Source organism: Dromiciops gliroides, chromosome 4, assembly GCF_019393635.1.
Source record: "Dromiciops gliroides isolate mDroGli1 chromosome 4, mDroGli1.pri, whole genome shotgun sequence".
Classification (NCBI taxonomy): Eukaryota; Metazoa; Chordata; class Mammalia; order Microbiotheria; family Microbiotheriidae; genus Dromiciops; species Dromiciops gliroides.
The window spans coordinates 391,393,419-391,410,700 of NC_057864.1; the positions used below are offsets into that span (position 1 = coordinate 391,393,419).

The 17,282-nt window shown below is 38.5% G+C and overlaps 1 protein-coding gene across 2 annotated transcripts in view; it reads left to right on the top strand.

Moving 5' to 3' along the window:
* The window catches only part of AKAP12 (A-kinase anchoring protein 12), a 115,827-nt gene extending 102,020 nt beyond the window's left edge, over nt 1-13,807 (top strand). For both annotated transcript variants that reach the window (XM_044001529.1, XM_044001530.1), the window contains 2 exons: nt 1,001-5,900; nt 13,383-13,807. In XM_044001529.1, coding sequence (XP_043857464.1) covers nt 1,001-5,892 — 4,892 coding nt within the window. In that variant the 3' untranslated portion in view covers nt 5,893-5,900; nt 13,383-13,807. The remainder of the gene's footprint in view (nt 1-1,000; nt 5,901-13,382) is intronic.
* The last annotated feature ends 3,475 nt before the right edge of the window (nt 13,808-17,282 follow it).

The window sequence follows — 17,282 nt, forward strand, 5'->3', positions numbered from 1 at the left end:
TCTCTATGCACAGTGCCACTTAGCTGTACCACACATGCTTTTTGTTGTTCTAAACCATGTAATAGGAACTCTTATTAGTGCAAATAGTATGCAGTTTTCTTTTTGTTCTTCCATCAAGCCACCAATACTTAATTTCAACTACTTTTCAACTATCCAGGCTAATTTACTAAAAACATCTAATCCATGTCTAATAAAGCATACCTAAATTTTCAAACTAACAATTACAATAAAAGATCTGGGAATTTTGATAATATAGCATATTCATGAAGTAATGGAAAGAGTTAATATGCCCTTGGTTCAAGTACTGGTTCTACCACCAGCATGCTGTGTGACCTTAAGTCGTAATCCTTTTTGACTACTTTCCTTATTTAAAAGGAAGCAAAATAAAGTCAATGAATTAGTGTTCAAAATTTTTGCTACCAAAGGGTCTTAGTTTTTCTTGTTATTGTTTTAGTTTGTATGTTTTTAAAACTTATGTTTACTTTGCTTTCTTGTTCTTCCCACCCTCTTTACTCCTCTGCTTCCAGAGCTGCCAGGCTGATGCTGAAAAGGGCAAACTCAGGGAGTTTCAACATTTTACAAGTCCAAAATATGGTTTTGGTTGGGGAAATATATATACACATATGTATTGTATGTATGTGTGTAAACACACACACACACACACACACACACACACACACACTTTTATTTATTTCCATTTCTTTTGAGTCCCCTACTGGTCAGAAATGACTTACCTAGATTCCTTCACTTTGTCAGCAGATTAAATTGTTCTTTGTACTTATAGTTTCTCCAAAAGTGTTGAAGAAGATGTCCAGGAGTTGCCTGGAAAGTTAAATCGGAGTACTAGCTTAGAAATGACCTTGGAGTGATCCATGTGTAGAGTTGACCAAAAATACTACAGTGTGACTTTAAGATTATTTATAATTGCTTTGCATCTTAAATGAACATTATCTATTGAATCATTATTTTAACCATTTTCTTTTCTTTTCTTTTTCAACAGTTGGACAAAGAGAATCTGAAAACATGATTGAAAAAGATGATACAGATAATTCTCTGGTAGCTAGGTCAGCATCTAGTGTACAAGATGTTCAGGAGACAGTGCATGAAATAATTGAGGAAATGCCTTTGTCAGAAGATAATATAGAAGAGTTGGAGCAACCTGTGGAACCTCAGTCTAATGATGTTGGGTTTAAAAAGGTGTTTAAATTTGTTGGCTTTAAATTTACCGTGAAAAAGGATAAGAATGATAAGTCCGACCCTGTTGAGTTACTCACAGTCAAAAAAGATGAAGATGACGATGTGGAAGCAAATGGATCTGATGATTATCAAGATTCTGGTTCAGAAAATGAAACATTACCTAAAGAGATTGAATCGACCCAGTTAGTTGGGACAGATGAAGAAAGCCAGCGAGAGAGTGCAGATCCTGAGGAAGGCAAGAATTCTGAGGAAGAGAAACAAGAAAAAGTAGGCAACAAATCTTCCGAATCTGAAAGTATATCATCATTCAAAAAGTTTTTTAGTCTGGGTTGGGCTGGCTGGAGGAAAAAGACAAGTTTTAAGAAATCTAAGGAGGATGAGCCAGAGACTTCTGAGAAGAAAAAGGAGCAAGAGGTGGGGAAAGGAGATATAGTTGAAATTTATGACGGGAAGAAAGAGGATACTGCTGAACAATCAACTGTTTCTGAACATCTGCCTGCCCAGGAGGCCATCGAAAGTATAAAAGATTCCAGTGTGTCTGAGAATGAAAAAGTACATAGATCTTCTGAAGATCAAGTTCAAGAAGCACAGATATCTTCTGAAGAGAAAACTGCTCCTTTAGCCACAGAGGTGTTTGATGAAAAGGTAGAGACAGTAGCAGAAGTTCATGTCAGTACTGTGGATGAGCAAGAACAAAAAGAAGATCAAAGTGCTGAGGTAGACCAGGTTGTTGGGTCTTTGTTGCTTGCAACAGTTGAAAAGAATGCAGATTTGCAGAAAGCTGAAGTGACAGAGAAGTTGGCCAAGACCAAAGAATTGGTGTGTGCCTCTGGAGATGATTATGTTAAACTAGCTGAAGCAAGTCCTGAAGAATCGGCTTTGTGTCAGCAACATGAGGGCATCACAAATGAGGTAGAAATACTGGCCTCACAAGAAAGAAGTAGATTGCAAGGAAGCCCATTAAAGAAACTTTTTACTGGTACTGGCTTAAAAAAACTGTCTGGAAAGAAGCATAAGGGGAAAAGGGGAGATGATGAAATAAAGCCAGAGGAATCTGCGGAGCTTACACAAGTGTCAGTAGATTTTCCAGAAACTCCAGAGGAACAAAAGGGTGAAAGCTCTGCTTCATCCCCTGAAGAATTGACTGAGGTAACCACTGTAGAGAAGGGTATTGGAGATGCACCACAAGAAGTCGAGATTGAAGAAGAAGGTACTGCTTCAGATGGCGAGAGAAAGAAAGAAGGTGTTACCCCCTGGGCATCTTTTAAAAAGATGGTGACACCCAAGAAACGTGTTAGAAGGCTTTCTGAAAGTGACAAGGAAGATGAAATTGAGAAAATAAAGAGTGCTACTCTGTCTTCTACTGAAAGTGCAGCCTCTGATAATCAGGAAGAGTTGAAAGGAAATGGTGATGATCAGAAGACAGAGGAGCCAAAGCGTAAGGTTGATACTTCAGTATCCTGGGAAGCCTTAATTTGTGTAGGATCTTCCAAGAAAAGAGCAAGGAAGTCATCATCTTCTGATGAAGAAGGAGGGTCTAAAGTTGTTAGTGGAGATTCCCAGAAAACAGAAGATGCAGGAAAAAACAAAGAACTCGGGACAGAAATAACACAAATGCATTCCCATGAAGGTGACCAAGGGCAGATAAATTCTTCCCCTGAGCTAGCTGGAAGCCCACTTGAAGGAGAGGGAGTTTCTACATGGGTGTCATTTAAAAGGTTAGTTACTCCAAGGAAAAAGTCAAAATCAAAAATGGAAGAGAGAAATGAGGAATCTGTAACTATTTCTGGCGTAGAACATTCTGCTTCAGATGTAGAACCTGTGAAAGAAGAATCTTGGGTTTCAATCAAGAAATTCATTCCTGGTAGAAGAAAGAAAAGGTTGGATGGGAAACAAGAACAAGTTCCTGTTGAAGAAGACCAGACAGGAATTAATGAAGATGATTCTGATATCCCAGCTGTTGTTCCTTTATCTGAGTATGATGCAGCAGAGCAAGAGAAAATTGAAGCCCAACAAGCAAAGAATATCGAAGCAGCAAAAATGAGTGTGCATGAGGAGAAATATGGACAAGTAGAAGGTCCAGGAACAGAGGAGATGACTGAAGGACTGGTTCATGCAGTCAGTGTGACTGTTGTAGAGGGGGAGAGAGCAATTACAAGTATTGAAGAAAGGTCACCATCTTGGATTTCTGCTAAAATTACAGAACCTGTTGAAGAAGCAACAGATCACCCAAAACAGCAGACTGAGGAAATATTCGAAAAAGAAGTTGTTGTTGAAATGCCTATTCCTAAAACCTTGCCAGACATAAAAGACACTAGCAGTGACACGATTGTTAGTGAATTAGAGTTAACTTCTGAAGCAGTGACAGCTCCAGAGGAGGTGGCAGAAATTACAGAAGCCTCTTGTGCGGAAGAGACTACTGAAATGGTTTCTGCAGTTTCACAGTTGACTGACTCTCCTGATACTACAGAAGAAGCTACACCTGTGCAGGAGGTAGAAGAGGACACACCAGATTTAGAAGCTCTTAAGCAACGAACTCAGGAAGTAATTCAGGCAGTTATAGAAAAAGTTAAGCAATCAGAAGAATCTAAGATTACAGAAATGATTGTTTCAGGAGACACAATTTTAACAGTTCAGAGTCTTGAAACTAAAATACCAGAGAAAGTGAATGTGAAAAAAGCTGAACAAATTGGTGATCACCAAGAGATCAACTTAGAAATTGGAGAGGTAGCTGGGTTAGATAACAGTAAAGTGATGCATGCTGAGGTGCAGGAACAGGTACATGCAGTAGAAACGGAAGATATAAGTATTAATGATGGGCAGCAAGAAATAATTGAACAAACACCTTCTGGTGTTCAACTTAATGAAGTTGAAAGGAGTATAGAGGTGAGGGAATGTAAATCATACACACATTTCACAACTTATCAAGCTGAGACTACTGGTATTGAAACATCACAAATTCCAGTGGAACATATAACACCAGTTGAAGTAAGTTCAGATGAAAGTACTCTTGTGGTACATTTTGAAGATATAAGTATAAAACAGCAAAAAGCCAGTGACGTTGGTGACTCTGTACCTGCATTAAGATCTGAGATTGTAGAAACAACAGTGGTGACCGTATCAAGTGATAAGCCTGCAGAAAGTCCTGGTTTCCAGTCTTCACAGGGAAACAAAGAACAGTCTAAAGTGGAAGAAGTTCCAATACCTAGTGAAGAACAGATAGTTGTGCAAATGGTACAGAACCTTTCAGGGACTGAAGTGATGCACGATTCAGGTCCCTTTGTTGATCAGGAAATGAAAGATACAATAACTGCAAAAGAAGAGGTCTCTTTAGAAACAGGAGTGATGGAGTTACTTGATCAGACAAAGATAGACCAAGTTGAACTGAAAGATGAAAAAGTTACTGAAGAAGATAAATTAAAATATGAAAACGATTCTGAAAAGACTGCACTTCAAAATCAGATCAATTCTTACTCAGTTTCAGCAGAGGAAGAGGTCTTGGTTCAGGAAGAGACAGTGTGCTCTGAGGCTCAAGAAGCATCTTTACCATTAACAGCTGCAGCAATAGTAGAGAAGGCTGTGGGAGAAGCTGCAAAACTTTCAGAAACATCAGCTGAAACTCTGGATTCTATAAGTGTTCAATTAATAACTGAACAAATATCCTCTGAAAGTATGCAAGACTCTAATACTGTTTGGTCAGAACAAGCACTACTCATGGAAAAGCAGTCTCTCACAGAGTCTGTGCTTCAAGAAAAGGCAAAAAAAGTGGTATTATCTGCTGTTACAGATACTGTCAAAAGTTCTGGCTTCATGAAAAGAGCAGAGGAAGAGTCCCAGAAACTCTTAGATGCAGCCAGTGTTGAAGTTGTTTCTCAGGTAGTCAAACCAACTCTAACCCAAGTAGAACTTGGAAAGGATGAAGATATTTTGACCATCAAAACCCAGAGTACCAGAATTGTCCAAAATGTTATTCAGACTGCTGTTGATCAACTTGTTAGCGCCAAAGATCTAAACACTCAAACTTTTGCACTTAATGTAGAGGAGCAGGCTCAGATGAGAAAATCTGAAGAGGATGATACTATATCTGTATCTGAAAACAATGAAAGTGAACTGACAGCACGATGTGAAATTAAGTATGTTACCACTGAAGACTTAGGGCCAGCAGCTGTTGAGCAAACAGCAGATATACCTGTAATTTCTGATATTTACAAAGATGTCTCTGTTTCTGAAGTTGCTGAAAAGATAGTGACCATTGAAGTACAGACACCTGAATTAAAGTCAGGTGGGCAGCAGCATGAAGAAGCAGCATTACAGCTAGAATTTAAAAAAGAAGCCATTGAAACAAAGACTGAGTCAAAAATTGACAGTGCAATGTCAGGAGATATACTGGATGAGTCAAAATCCGTACCTAAAGGGGAAATCAAAGATGATGTTGCAGTTGACTGCTCAAATGATCCACAATTAGTACCAGGGGAAAGTAATGACCTAGACCTATGCAAAGAGTCCCTAGATTCAAATGGACCAAAACGAAAGGAAACAGTCCAGGGTCTGGAATGTCAAGAGAGACTTGTAGTTCAGGTGGAAAAAATTTATAACCAGTCAGTAGAAGATACCAAAACACAGACACGAGAAGAGGTACATAAACATGATGAACCTTGTGAGTCACCACCAAAATCAGCACCTAAGGAATCCTGAGGCAAAATGTAAGTACAGTGCCTTCTTTCTTGTAAAATAATATTCAAGGTTCCTTATACTTCTACAATTTTATGTATATTCTAATACTCTCACAATAGCCCTGTGAAGTTTATGCGTTGGGGAAGAGGGAGCTTAGAGAAAGGTCATGATCATAGCCCATCTACTCTAGGACAGGGCTTCTTAAACCTTTTCCACTTGATACCCCTTTTTGCCTGAGAAATTTTTATTTGACTCTGGGTACATAGGTATATGAAATAGCTGTACATAACCTTTTGTTGTTACCAAATTTTTCATGACAGAAGCTTTAGTTTAGGACATAGCCCTGCTTCTACCATAGTCTAATCCCATCTGAAACATTAAAAAAAATTTAAAGGTCATTAGCAACAATAATTCCTGTTGTATAGTCCCAGTAATGACACAAAACTAATAAATGAATCTTTGACATCTGTATTTTACAGCACTAAATTTGGCCCATTTAAATATTCAATCAAGGGCCTGGAGGCATTATAAGAAATGAATTGGTTATTGAACATGGCATGGCATGCCTCAGCTTTTCCCCCTAAGCAGTTCAGCCTGGTTCTGAGAAGCAAAATTCACTTTTTGAATGATCTGTGAAACAAAATTATCCGACTTAGTGTTATTTATTTATATAGGCAAATTTTTTGTCATCCTTAAAATAGCACATGAATGGCAATAAGCTAACATTCCTGCCTAATTTTTAATGTTTTTGTATTTTGTATTAAAATGGCTTTCCTGCCATTTCCTTGCCCCTGTGACAAAAACCAAAAAATTGGCAATTAACAAAAAGGACTAAGAAAACAGCATTTTCTAAAGGTATAATGCTTCCTGTAGTTTCCCACTTCATTTCTTTTTTTTTTTTTTTAGTGAGGCAATTGGGGTTAAGTGACTTGCCCAGGGTCACGCAGCTAGTAAGTGTTAAGTGTCTGAGGCCGGATTTGAACTCAGGTACTCCTGACTCCAGGGCTGGTGCTCTATCCACTGCACCACCTAGCTGCCCCTACCACTTCATTTCTGAGAAGGGAAATATAGTCTGTTCTCTGGAACCAAGGATGGCGCCTATGTTTAATATGTCTTAGGCCGCCTTGTAGTGTTTTCATTTATATTTTTAAGTTGTTTGGAACATTGTGTCCCTGGTTCTGCTTATTCCGTTCTGTCAGGACGTGTGTCTCAGTTTTCTGAATTTCTCTTGGTCATTTATTAGGAGAGAATTGTGTTCCATTACATTCATATATCATCATTTGTTCATTCTCCACTCTGTGGGCATCTTCTTTGCCTTCCAGTTTTTTGCCTCCCACAAATGCGTTTTTTGTCAATAGGTCTGTATTCATGGTGTTCAGTAAGAGGTAAGGTGGCAGCATAATGGGGAGTCCTACCTCTATCCCTTGCTGACTGTGTGATTCTGGGAGAGCCCTATAACCTTTTCGAGCTCCACACAACTCTTAAGAGTAGGAGGGTCAGAGAAAGGTGCCTGTCTGAATTGGAAGCTCCCTGCATTGAAGCTGATTGTTATGTTAAATTGTCTGATATACAGTTCATACAGTATTCTAACTCAAAACTGTAAAATTCATGCCTCAGGTATTGTTATTCCCATTTTACAAAATGAGACTGAGAAGGGTAGAGTGACCTGCCATCTTTACACTGAGGTACAGATTTGATCCCAAGTCTCAGAGAATCAGCAAGTTTCAGAGTTGAAAGGGGCCTTAAAAGTCATCTCGTCCAACCTATAACTGAGTCCTCTCTACAGCTCACTCAGTTAATAGTTGTTGGGGGGTTTTTTTTGTTTGTTTTTTTGGTGAGGCAATTGGGGTTAAGTGACTTGCCCAGGGTCATACAGCTAGTAAGTGTTAAGTGTCTGAGGCTGGATTTGAACTCAGGACCCCCTGACTCCAGGGCCGGTGCTCTATTCACTGAGCCACCTAGCTGCCCCCTCACTCAGTTAATAGTTAGCATTGTCTTAAAGATCCCTCTATATAAGAGAAGCTCATTACTTCCTGAGCCAGTACCATCCCACTTTTAGGTAGTTCTAACTGGTTTTCTTTCTTTCTTTCTTTTTTTTTTTTGTGAGGCAATTGGGGTTGGGTGACTTTCCCAGGGTCACACAGCTAGTGTCAAGTGTCCGAGGCCGGATTTGAACTCAGGTTCTCCTGAATCCAGGGCCAGTGCTCTATCCACTGTGCCACCTAGCTGCCCCTTTTTTTTTTTTAAGGCAATGGGGGTTAAGTGACTTGCCCAGGGTCACAAAGCTAGTAAGTGTCAAGTGTCTGAGGCCGGATTTGAACTCAGGTACTCCTGAATCCAGGGCCAGTGCTTTAACCACTGCGCCACCTAGCTGCCCCCCTAACTGGTTTTCTTTACATCAAGCCTAAATTTTTTTTCTTTGTAACTTCCCATAGAACCTGGTTCTGTTCTTCAAGAGAAAAAAAAAAATCAAATCTCTCTTCCAAATCATAGTCCTTCAAATACTCGAAGACAGTCTCCTAGGTAACTTGATCATAGATGCAGATTACTTGCCTGTGTCTTCTCTTCCTTAGGTTACACATTTCCAGGACTTTGAACCAGTCCTAGTATGGCATGGTTTTGTGGCCTCCGACATCCTGGCTACCTTTCTCTTGGTGTTTTCCATCTTATTCATATATACCTTCAAATGGGGCAATACTAAAAACTAAATACAACACCTTAGGGTTCAAGCAGAATGGGGGCATTACAGAAATGACTGACCTTTAGACAGTTCTTTAAGAGTTTCAAAGCCCTTACGTTTGATCTTGAACAACATTGTTTTGAACAACCGACCTCCTTCCTTCTCTTCCCCCAACATGCTATTATTTTTGCTTATTTATATTGTATTGTATTTTCTAAATTTCGCTTTTTAAAAATTCCACATGCAAAGTAGAGTATATATGAAATCATGAGCCTGGACATAGTACTTGATTTTAAAAGTATACAATAAATTCAACCTGTTTCTTTCAAAACTGCTCTGTTTATGTTTTCCTTATGGATGTCTCTTCTCTTCTGCATGTTTAAAAAGATTCTCAATGAACTTTTTGCTTTAATTTGTGGGTTGTTGGTTTGTTGGGGGGGTTTTTTGGGCAACATTTTCAGTAGCTCCCCCTTCCACCTGATGATCCCTTCCGCAAGTGAGAAACAAAAACAACAAACCCACACATAGGCATAAAAAGGCAAAACAAATCCCCAGATTCACCACATCCAAAAGCATATATCATTCGGGGCCTTAATTTTATCATTCTGTTAGAAAGTAGGTAGAAGCATTCCTTATTCTAAGTCTTGGAGTTATGTTCGATCATTGAATTGACCAGAGATCTTAAGTCTTTCAAAGATGTTTTTCTCTACAAGGTATATACTACTTTTTTTTGGTGAGGCAATTGAGGTTATGTGACTTGCCCAGGGTCGCACAGCTAGTACGTGTCAAGGGTCTGAGGCCGATTTTGAACTCAGGTCCTCCTGAATCCAGGGCCGGTTCCTTATCCACTGCACCACCTAGCTGCCCCACGAGGTATATGCTACTACTGTATCCTCATTTAAAAAGACCCAAAGATGTTAAATAAATACTTGTTCGTAGTTGTAGAGCTAGTATGAGACCTGAACCTTGGTTTCTCTGGACTCCCAGCCTTGTACTTTTGCTACCCCACTACTCTGAATACAGTATATTCCCCAAATCCTTTACCTTGTGCTTTTCATAAAGGTATTCAAATTTGTATTAGGTTCTCCTATCCCTTCCCCCCTTTTGGCTAGTGTATTGCCCCTTTGCCATTTCCTCCTCTTCCAACTCTGTACCTTTTTCAGATAAACTTCTCTCCAGCCATGCCTCCCACATACCTTGTTTGTGCATACTTGATTTTTGGAACATAAGTATAAGTGATCCCTATTTATTTAATTAGATTTATCCTAATTTTCTAGTTTGTTGACATTTTTTGATCCTGCCTTGGTCATCCAATGTGTAGCTATTTCTCCTAGGTTTGTGTTTCTGAAAATTTGACAAACTACAGCATCTATCTCTTTATCCAAGTCACTGATGATAACATTTAAATAGCATAGGGTCAGGGACAAAGAAATATTATTTCAAGTTGACATTAGCCCACTAATGACTTCTCTTTGGGTTTGGCTGTTTTTGTGGGCCAGAATACTTACTGGTAGAATTGAAGGTCTGTGATAACTCCTCACACTCCCACAATTCTAGCTTGCACAGTTATGTACTAGAAGTTCTGGTATAGCCCTGGGACTGTTTTCGTTAACTTTGCCCCTAAGTAGATTAATGGTGGGACTTCCTGCAAGTCCCTTTGGGAAAGAAGAATATAAAAGTGGTTTTTTGGTGTTTTTTTTTTTTAGGACTTTTGCTTAGGGAGTTCCTGAGATGTCTGCTTTTAATCTCCTTGTCTCTCAGGACACGGGTCATTTCTCTCCAGTTTGTCCATAGAATATCATGAGAGACCTTTATTAAATTCTTTCCTAGAAGCTGGGTAAATTAACTCTATCTCCAGCACTCCCTTCACCCCGATAAAAAAGGAAATGAAGCTATTCTTATCTTCCTTGTTCATTGCTTCTTTTTCAGTCTTAAAGGTTGCCCCTTTCCTTTCTTAATAGTCAAATTCCTTAAAGTTCCAGACTTTCCAGTATTAGAAATAAGTTATCGGGGCAGCTAGGTGGCACAGTGGATAAAGCACCAGCCTTGGATTCAGGAGGACCTGAGTTAAAATCTGGCCTCAGACACTTGACACTTAGTAGGTGTGTGAATGTTATTACTGGTCTGTGGTTTTCAGATTCCATTATTGTTAACTGTAACTAGGATGGGCCACTGTATTTTATTAAGGGGTGGAAATTGCCCCAGGGTTGGGATACTGTCTTCCTCTTAGGAGGAAGGGGGAGGGGTGTGGTGGTCAGGTGAATTCCAGTAATGGGGCATGGGTAGAGTTATTCCCATGTTGGGCTGATAACTGAGGGGAGGCTAGAGAAAGCCTGCCTCATTAAGTTCTTGTAGCTTTTCTTGTGGAAGAAGCTGTGGGTGAGGTGACTAAGACCCAAAAGTTTGGGTGGAGATATAGGGCCTGGGCTGTATTTTACTGGAAACAGCTGCCTCCCCAATTCTGTGATCCCTTTCCCTTTCCCTCTCCAAAGTTTTCCTGTGTCATAGAACCCAGGGTACAAATGAAAAAATTGAGTAGAATCACCTGTGCTCTAAAATAACTGCTCCCTAAAATTTAGATGGGGGAGGGGGGGAAATGAGGAGGCTTTGTGTTGCAGTGGAAAGACTATTGGATTTGGGGCTTTGGGCAAGTCACTTCCCAGACCTTTAGTTTTAAAATTTTGCAAATGAAGGTGGCTTTGGGGATGTTCAGGGTATGCATGCTTCAAAGATTCAGGAAGTGCTTTTGTAGGCCTTGGAACTGTTAAGGGCTAAAATTCTAACTAAACTGTCTAAAATATCTAATGAGTGGTCGCCAATAAATTATAAGCTTTAGCAAGAGTTAGACTTTTAAGCATTTATTAAGGAGAATAAGAATTTGGTAAAGAGAGAGAAAGGCCTAGATTCCTATCTATTAAAGGGAGAGCACATTTCTAGCTCCGCTCTCCACCAGAGTCCGCAGGAAAGAGAGTGAAACCGAGCGCCAGTCTCTTCCTTCCTCCTCCCACTAGCCCGCGTCACTTCCTCACGCCAAAGAAAAGACTCCTGGTCTTGCCCTCAAAGACCTTCGATTCATGGGTGGAACTCTTCTACAGTAAGTCTCCAGCAGGTGTCGTCATTCCAATCGTTACAGAGCCTAGAATTCTCTGTAGTCTCACAGAATGGTCAGCCCTGGGAAAGGCAGTGGGGGTGAGGGGGAAGGTCTGGTAGTGCCAGTGAGTTTCTTCATTTGGTTCTGTGCTGCTTTATTTTTCAATAACTTGGAATTGGACGACAGGATCCAAAAAAATCTTGGCATGCTGAAGCTTCGGGATGAATCAATTAACTTGTCCAGTTTATTTGAAGTATGATTTAAAGCACCTAGCAAGGTATTCTTTTAGGTGCTGGAGAGGCAAAGGTAAGAAATGCACAATCATCCATTCTGGGTGGTCTCCTAAGGCCACTTCTGCAGCATAATGGTAGGGAAATGGGTCGAAAGGGCTAAGGCTTATTTTGTAAGTTAGTTGTTGGTATTCTAAGTATGGATGGTCGTCTTGAGTGACTCAGCAGACATGCTGTTGGAGGGGAATCACATCAATATTCACATTGTCCAAATTAAACTATAGAAGAAATAAGAGTGGAAGCTAAAAGGAAGGCTGCCTAAAAGGAGAGGCAGATAAAAAGGGGATGGCATTTGCTATGTGTTCAAAGACAAAAATTTCTGTTCGATGGGGTCCTTGGGAGTATTTCATCTTGAAGTGCTTATGTTAAGCTTTTGCAAAAAGGACACCATGGAAGTTAATTGTAGTTTATGTACTAACATCTCTGGACTAGATCAGGCAAAAACATGGCTCTGTGATGGTGATGACACCCACTTCCTGGCCTTGTGAGATCAGATAGCAGGCTAGTGGAAAGGGGTACAAGATAAATGTTTGGGAAAAATAATGAACTGCACTTTGACAGGGAAAAAATGTAAAAGGATAAAATGAACTCCCAGACCCTTTACCTAATCTCATTTCTACAAAATCAGCAGAAGGTGCTACAGACACATCGAAGTCATCCTTTCTGAGGGTATAAGATGGGAATAAGCAGGTTTTAGCAAATGATATGCTTCAGTCGACCACATCTTTACATTGAATTCAAAATTTAGAGGATCCATGATTGATTAGGTAAAACCAAAATATTACTTTAGAGACTCTTCCAACAAGGTGTCTCCTATGCAAAATACTAACTTGTAGACCAAAGAACAGCTCCCATGCACAAGTATGTGTACTCAGAATTTCAGAGAGTTGTAGTGAGACTGTAAGTACACTGTACTGCTAGGTAAAGGAGAAAGTGATATCTAAATGTCAGCTGTTTTGCATACTAAAATGTGAACTAGAGAATAACTTTGAAAACAATGTATAGTATTTATTTAATTAAAATTTTTTTTTGGGTGGGACAGTGAGGGTTAAATGACTTGCCCAGGGTCACACAGTTAGTGTCAAGTGTCTGAGGCCAGATTTGAACTCAGGTACTCCAGAAATCCAGGGCTTTATCCACTGCGCCACCTAGCTGCCCCCATAGTATTTATTAGATAGGTTTTCTTGAAATGGAAATTTATTGTGTTATCTGTTGTGTACATGGAAATGTTCTTTTTTCCCCCTCATTTTGTATTTAAGTTTAAAGTTAATTTTAAAAATGTACACACACTGATATTGGGGGGGGGGTTATTTTGGGTCCTCTTTTTTTAGGGCCTATCATTAATAAGGACCCTCAGATATTTACTGTTTTTTCATCATCTTTCATTGTCTTAGCACAGAGAAGAACTTACTGATACGATTTCTTTTTTATTCTCCTTTTTTCTCTGTAGCTAATTCCGAATATGTGTCGTAGGACCAGAATGTGAAGAAGGCCATGTAAGAAAGTGAAGGCTGCTGCTGATTAGAATCGAGACTAATAATGTTCCTGAACTTTGAGAACAGAAAATTAGGTCTTACTACCTGAAGCCATTCCAAGAGAGCCACTGACAACCCTGAGACATCAGGAGCTAGACTCATCATTCTTCTGTTTGGATGTTAACATTTCCTCCTTTTGAGACATTTCTTTTTTTTTTTTTCACTTGGTAACATGTGATGTTTCTGATTTAATGACCTTAATTCTGAACCTTGAGAGGAGTTGGAAACATTTAGTTTCTTATATTCCAAATCTTAGTTTAAAATACTACCAAAACTGGAGTGTAATACTTTATGTATTTATATGTATATCTTAAATAAACCTTGTTCTGTTTTTATTGTATATTTTCCTTCACTTACTGGTTAAGGAGATATTCTATCACACATTATATGAAGTGCCGAGTGCAAGTGACCACAGCAAAGCCCTGTGGAAACACATGGAGACAATAAGTGAGGCTTTATTTGCTGCTTTCATAAGAGACCTTTCTATTCCAAAGAAATTCCTACTTAAGACATCCATTCATGTTTATATGCCCATTTGTATCATTGCTCTGAAATAGGGTTTTTTTCACTCTGTACCAAGTGAAAATTTGTGGGAAAAGGTGTGGAAACAAAGTTAGCTTATTAATGGACTTTTGCTTTAAGCTCTAGTGAAAGTTGGCAAAAAGTCTCAACAATTTCAAATTCTGCAAATTTTCAGGCTTTCCTCGATTATTTCAGAATGGATGTTTAGACATGAGCGTGCTTAAGTACTGAGCAAAAAAAAAAAATGTTTTTGATGTTACTGAGAAAAAAATGCTTTGCTTTAAGTTTTTGGATTCTGTTCTTGTATCCTGGACCATATCCACATACACACAGCATGAAATAAGGCAAGTTCTTTCGAGTGGTTTTTGATAGATACTAGATTATGTCTTCTCCATATATATGCCCACTTGTCTTAACAGTGTTTCATTATGTTCATATACATTTGGTAAACTGTGATTTGACAAGTGATTTAAATAAAATATTTGCTTACACTTAGGTTTGTTGGTCTTATTAGAATGTAGGAAACGTGGGACTAACTTTCTAAATCATTTGGGTCATTGTATTAATCAAACCAGGTAGGCTTGAACTGCTAAACTCTGCATGTATCAAGGGAGAATCACATGACCACTTTAAAAGATGGCTGTTGTTACAGGAGTCTGGACTGCATATTTAAAACCTGTATTTAGTGGCAGTTCTTTTCTTTAGGTCTTTACCATTGGCAAAGACTAGCCACACACTGGACTGTCATTATTGGTGCAATTCTACCATCTGGTGGTGATTTCTTGAAAGTTATTCAGTTTTCTGGGGACACAGTAACATCTTCACTTAAAAATTGCCTAATATTTAAAAAATCTAATGGGTTATTCTGGGAAGAATTTTTAAGAAGCCTCATAAATAAAAAATATCTGGGCTAATATTTAAGGGATTTGGGAAAATGTCAGAATAATTCCAATTATGCTCTTTCATGAAAATTAGCATAGAAACTTCAGACATTAGAGGCCTTTGTCATAATGTAATTGTCACATGTAATGTCTTGTTATTTTTATATCTGTGTAGTGTTACTATTTCATTTTCAAAGTTGCTATCTAAAATGAACATTAAATACTTAACAGTATGGAGAACTAAGACCTGCGAATCCACTTGGCCAAAAAGTTTCTCTTTTCCCTGTGCAATTCACAGCTAAAGTTGCTTCTAAAAGTGGAGGCTATTTCTTTTGCTGTTGTGAGCAAGCATGGCTAATCAAGAAAAAATAGTCACAAAATTTTGCTGTTCATCTAGGGCACTTAGTACTTTATAAGAACCTGTATGGAGCTGTAGATTAGAAGGTTGGCCTGACATTAGAAAGATATATTGCTTCTGTGACCCCAGGGAAATCATTGTAACCTTTTAGGTTTTAGCCAGCCCTCTAAGTTGCAGTGAAGGGGCTTTACTTGTATTGGAAGAGGGAATTTCCTTACTTAGGAACTTCCTTTACCAATGAAACATACAACAAAAAATTGCATTTGCTTACTCTTATCAGAAAAAAGATAATGTGTATCAAGATAAGAGCAGAACTGCTACTGTGTCAAAGCCCTAAATATTGGATATACGTATTCCTCCTTTCTAAAATAGGAGAAGCTCTTAAACATGAGTATGGAATTGCCTAACTCATGTAAAGTCAGTAAAAAAGTTTTATTTTCTAAGTGAACACCTTCATGCCATTTTCCCCGCTTTGTCTCAACTTTGGAAAATTGCAGTCATCAAAACCCATTCTCCAGAAGTTACTTGCTTTGTGTTTTTTGTACCAACACATGCAATGTACCATGGGACATGTTTTGGTTTTTTTCCCCATAAAAATTGTATGCCCATATCCACTATGCTGTATTGTTATAGCTGGAGTAGGTGAAAATGAACGTCAGTAGCATGAACTGCAATTTTGATAGAATTTTTAAAGCTGCTGCTAATGTATAAAGTAAATCCTGTTTAGACCTCAAGGCTAATGTAAATTGTAGGAGTTGGGGAACAAGGGCCTAACCTTGCTTTTATATATACATATATATCAACATGAAAGCTTGTACATTATGAAAGTCCAACTGTTGTAAACTTGGCATTTCTTGTTACTACGGACTATGAAATAGAACCCTGAGATTATTTTATTAATGTTACAAATTAGATGTCTCTGTAACAGATAATTTGTTCCAATACATTGCCTTGATCCCTGGACTACAAATATTCAGTTGAGGGCTGTTAACTTTAACTTGGGTTTAAGCTTCAAGCATTGCAGATTCCTCTACTCTGGGTTACAAGATATTTGATTAAATTTTTTTTAGGGTAGATTTTCATTTATCTAAATAAAACACAATCAAATGCTATCAAATGGGTTTTCTTTCTGTATACATAATACAATTTTGAATGCTTTCCTCTTCACATAGTAGTTGGTGATGATGCATATTTAAGAGCTTTCCTTTCTCCTACTCAATAAGATTTTGTGTTATTTTCCTCCAAGTAATATATTGGGTCCATTTGGGCTGGGGCTATATTCAGATAAAACAATGAATAGATTGGTGGTTCTTAAGACATAAATAAACATTTTAGATGTAGAAGGAATTTTACTGATCATTATTCCCAAAGCATCACTCTACAGGTGATAAAAACCTAGGCTCACAAAGGTTATGATTTGCCCAAAGTGGCACAATTAGTACTTTTTAGTACTAACATAGACCAAACCCATAACATTTTACTGCAAATATTAGCTTTATGCGTTGAAACTGCTACACCTGTGAGTTAAGTCATGTAAAGGACTTTTTAATGTGATGGCTTTTATGTTAACTTCAATTCTAGGCACAACTAGAACCATAGGAATGGATCATAGCTTCACAGAATTTGCAAGGGATTTGGGAGATAACTTAGTCATATAATTATAAGTTTCTAGCTGGAAGACACCTTAAACATCACGTAGTCAAAAGAATAAAATTGAGGTCAGGGAGATTTGCCAGTTTTTAGAATTTAAGAGTTCATGTACTGTAAAACCCTCATTTTGTAGATTCTGTCCAAGGTCACATGAGAACCAGGTCCGGTTCCCAAATCAGTGCTATAACACACTGTACTTGTGTTAAAAATACCACTTTGCACTTTATAGAACTTTCCCATTGTTTTCATAAGAGCCATTTGGATTAGTTAGGCTAGCTAGCCCTTATCCCCATTTGAAAAAAGAAACCTGCAGAGCAGGATTTAGGACACACCCAAAAATCATGCTGGAAGGTATTGGCAGAGGAGACATCTTTGCTTCTACCTCAGTGCTCTGGGATCCTCAA